The sequence below is a fragment of the Austrofundulus limnaeus genome, unplaced genomic scaffold (assembly GCF_001266775.1).
Source record: "Austrofundulus limnaeus strain Quisiro unplaced genomic scaffold, Austrofundulus_limnaeus-1.0 Scaffold128, whole genome shotgun sequence".
Taxonomy (NCBI): Eukaryota; Metazoa; Chordata; class Actinopteri; order Cyprinodontiformes; family Rivulidae; genus Austrofundulus; species Austrofundulus limnaeus.
In genome coordinates, this window is record NW_013952530.1 from 283,560 (window position 1) to 288,018 (window position 4,459).

General features: G+C 40.0%; 1 protein-coding gene across 1 annotated transcript in view; it reads right to left on the reverse strand.

The window, feature by feature from the left end:
• Positions 1-4,459, reverse strand: part of LOC106522373 (plexin-A1) — a gene marked incomplete in the record, with an annotated part of 278,427 nt that overhangs the window by 22,845 nt on the left and 251,123 nt on the right. Inside the window, 1 exon segment of the mRNA XM_014015353.1 lies at positions 2,537-2,771. Coding sequence (XP_013870807.1) covers positions 2,537-2,771 — 235 coding nt within the window.

Below are 4,459 nucleotides of genomic sequence, written 5' to 3' on the forward strand. Positions count from 1 at the left end.
ACACACACACACACACACACACACACACACACACCTACACCTACACCTACGCCATTTGCTTTCACACGCATGCTGGACCGCCTCCTTCTGCTGCTACTCCGCCCACACGCTCTGCTTCATCCCTGTAGGCCAGATGGGCGTGCAGCAGGYGGGGCGGGGGAGCTTCCGGGGGGTGGGAACTAAGCCATGCTTCACGTCCTGCGCCGAACTGKGTGCTTCCATTTTCATTGACTCGAATATGCTTTCTCTGTGTGTTTAGGTTAGTTTTTTTTTTTTAGCTGCACATGAGAATCCCGCCCCTGCCATCGTGTTAGACTGAAGAAATTCAGCGATCCTTTTTAGTAATGCCGAGGGGAAATGTTATTCTAAGCCCTTTAAATCAGAAATAAAAAAAAGTGGTCGTGTTTGTTCGACACTGTTGGAGTTGTGACTCCGTGTCATGACCACAGTGATCATGTTATAACTTTGTAGCACGGCACTGTGAGAGCTTGTGCCATTATCTTGAGTGTAAACACCTAATTTGCCCTCATGCCAGTCATCCACACTTTGCTGCTAAAAGGCTCCTCTCACACGCTGTCATTTTCTACCTGCTTTCTCTTCTCTGCAGTTTCCTTGTTGCTTTAACCTCACACAACCCCCCCATCACATCTCTTTTATTACAGTTAGCTTCAGCGCTCACCCAGAGGCATAAACGGAGGGCCGGCATGCCTGACAGCACTGCCGTCATCAAAACAGGCGTTTATTTCTTCACTAGGATTCCAGATAYTTAAATCTAAGGCACTCTACTCTGTTTTATCAGTTTTAAATGAGTCACTTTACTTTCACCTTTTATGATTTCTCTCTTTACTGTTCTTATATTTCTCTTCTACTTTTTCTTTTTCTTTCTTACTATAGTATTATTTAAAAAAGCCACTGATGACGCAGAAATTAAGAAACGAACATTCAGTTTTGTTTTCCACTGAAGTGGCAAAAAAAAAAAAAAAACAGAGAGAAGTTGAAAAACACATTTCCACACAACTTTTATGCTATTGACCAAAGTGGAAGGCTCCCACATTGAAATCAGACCAACATAGCAGGAGATTGTGCACAAAGAGAMGGAAGTGTTGGGTTGCGTCAGGGAAGCTTACATAAAGTCTATTTATTGAGTTCAATAAGGCCCAGAAATGCCTTATTGAACTCAGAAGAAGGATTCACACAACTTCTGCAATTCTTCCACAAAAGAAAAGTTGCAGAAGTATTTATTGRGGTTCTTTGGGGGAAAAAATCTTCACAGATCATAGTTCAGCTGTATTATACAAAAGTGAAAGAGTGGACACTCTCTGTTATATTTACAATAAAACTCAATTTGTTAACTGACCTTTTCTTTTTAAAAAGGCAAATCCTAATGTTAAAAATAATTCTCCACCAAGGCTTTTGACAGCATGGCAGCATCCATTTGACGTGTGTCAAATTCAAGGCCCGAGGGCCAAATGTGGCCCCCCGTGGCATTTTATGTGGCCGGCAGGAGCTTCAAAAATGTGTTGCTTTAACACTAACATTGACTATTCTCAGGGTTTAAAAGTAGTCAGCAAATATCGCTGTGTAAAATCTCCCTTTAGTTGCTTTTTTTGCTGGCCTCTTTTGCTGCAGTCCAGTTGTACAGGAATGTGGGAATTTCCCACTTACAAGTTGTAAATTTAAACCGGAACACCCCTCGGGAAGTGGGAGGGTTCAGAATTTGAGAATGTAGCAACTCACCACAACTTAACATTGAGTAAAACTCACTTACTTTTACTTTTAATAGTATTTTGATATTGTTTATTTCACATTTATTCAGTTGTACACGTAGTACTTTTCAGTGTTTATAAGAGGACATGTTAAACACTGAAAAGTCCTACGTGTACAACTGAATAAATGTGAAATAAGCAATATCAAAATACATTAAAAGTAAAAGTAAGTGAGTTTTACTCAATGTTAAGTTGTGGTAAGTTGCTACATTCTCAAATTCTGAGCTCTCCCACTTCCCGACAGGGGATTCCCACTGGAGGGGTGTTCCGGTTTATATTTACAACTTGTAAGTGGGAATTCCCTGTCGGGAAGTGGGAGAGTTCAGAATTTGAGAATGTAGTAACTCACCACAACTTAACATTGAGTAAAACTCACTTACTTTTACTTTTAATAGTATTTTGATATTGCTTATTTCACATTTAGTCAGTTGTACACGTAGTACTTTTCATTGTTTATAAGAGGACATGTTAAAACATTGTTCATTTGCAGGAAACACCAGGTAGAGCTCAGTTAGTGTTTGTTAGCGGTGAAAAAAAGAAAGAATAAATCAAATCAAAGAATTTCTTTTTTTTTTTGATTTATGAAACAGGATGTTAATCTTGGCTAACGATACACAAACTTTGTATACATTTTTTTAGTATCCAAAACATTGTTTCTTTTATCAAATTAGCTTTAATAAAAACATTACTCCATTTGCTCTGTCACCTGTGTAGATTAAAGTCTTGTTGAGCAGTAAAAATCCGGTGCCCAATCCCTTTTTCCTCCCTACCTTCTTTACACTCCAGGGCCACTCTTGACTCCAGGTTGTCCATTTGCAGCTGCAGCCGTTTCAGGGTGCGGTCCGCGTCCCTCGACTTCCTCTTGTAGGCTATCAGCACAGCGATGATGACCAACAGGAGGAGGCCACCACCTCCTCCGATACCAATGATGGCTGGCAGGGTTAGCAGGCTGTCCGAGTAGATGTGAAGAGTCCCCGGGGAGTACTCAAATCCTCCAGCACGGATCTAAACGCAAACAATTTGGGGCAGAAATGTGGATTTAATTTTATTTTTCAACACAACTACATAGTTTTTCATCAAATAGCTGCTCACTGTAAACTGGCTTTTGTTTGTGGGCAGTTAATAAGTTATGTGTTACACCAAAGTCTACAGAGTGTTGTTCAGGTRTAGCTTCATCAAAGCTTTTTATACATTAAACACCAAACATAAAAAAACGAGAAAAGGGAAAACAGCCAGTGGCCATTCCTTCAGCAGCAGATGTTTGAGAATAGACGAGGTGGTCAGAAGAGATCAAAAGTTGTTCATCTGATGAAAGAGAAACTTGCTGACCCAATTTCTACAAAGATCATTAAATTTTCATCAGTTCTGCAGTCGCACTAAACAGTCCGATCATTGACAGGCTGATTCTGCGAACGCTTACATCAACCTTGACTGTTGTGAACATTTCTTGTAGGAAAGGTTTTCGATTCTTGCCTTTAGGGAAGCGACTTCAGAGGGTGTTATTAATGAAGTTTTCAAACGCTAACTCGCTGCTTTCTTTTATTGCTGGGGCATCTGCAGACGTCTACGAAGACTCGCTGTTTTGTGCTTGATATTTGGCTGTTAATGTCTTCATTCATCACTGACAACTTTAACTGATTTTGATCAAAAAGTGAACGACGTGCACGTGGACAAGGATGGAGAAGTGCAGAACAGGACGACACAGATATTAACGACACATACGTTCATAAAACACCGGAGATCCACACATCTGCGCTACGTATACACGCACACACTGTATAAGTAATCAAACAAAGTAATCACCAGCATTTAAATCTCTCCCCAAGGAGCCATGGTAATTATGGGAAGTCAAACACATCTAATATTTTTCTTTTTTTTTTTCTGACTAACTACATTTATATATGCGCAGTGTGTCACTGGAATCCATCAAATCAAGCTATCCCCAAAGGGGGTTGATAACCGATTCAAATTAAGTGTGATTAGAAGCTTTGAAGTTCTTGTAAGAGCACTTTCATGTTGACATTAACAAAGTCTGAATAAAAAAAAGGCAAGTGGAAGCTGTTATATCAATATCAATACAGTCAATTGCTACAAATTCAATTTGCAATAGGAAAGGCAATTAGAATGACTTCTTTCAGATTWAGCAGCTAATTATCTGTGTGGACATTAACTGCAAAGAACAGGAAATAGATTGTTTGAAAAGAGTTCACAAAAATAAGCTAAAATGTTTTTGCTCCTTGTAGTGGAAGTCTGGTTTCGATGTGAAACAAAAAAAGTATATTAAAGGCCACTCATTTTTAGACAATGAATATTGTCAGCAACCTTAAAGAGGCAATGTCGTGTAAAATCAACTTAAGTTAAAATGTTATACTCTCATAAAAAACATGTCCAAAGCCTTGCTTCGACTCATTCATGCATGTTTGAGAAATCCTGCAGCGTTTTTAGGAAGACATGCTGAGGAGCAAAACGACAGGTGGGGACCAGAAACACCTTTTGGGACCAGAAACGCCTCTGTGGCGTGTCTTTAAGCTGAACTTCCTCATAACGGAGCGTGCCTCCTCACCCCCCACCCCACACACCCCGCCCATGGCTCCTGCAGGCTCTCTGCAGTAACAAAGCAAACGAGTGAAACTGAAAGTGAAACTTAAACTGTCTGCTGTTCTTTATTTCTCACTCAGTGAAGCTCTTTTCAG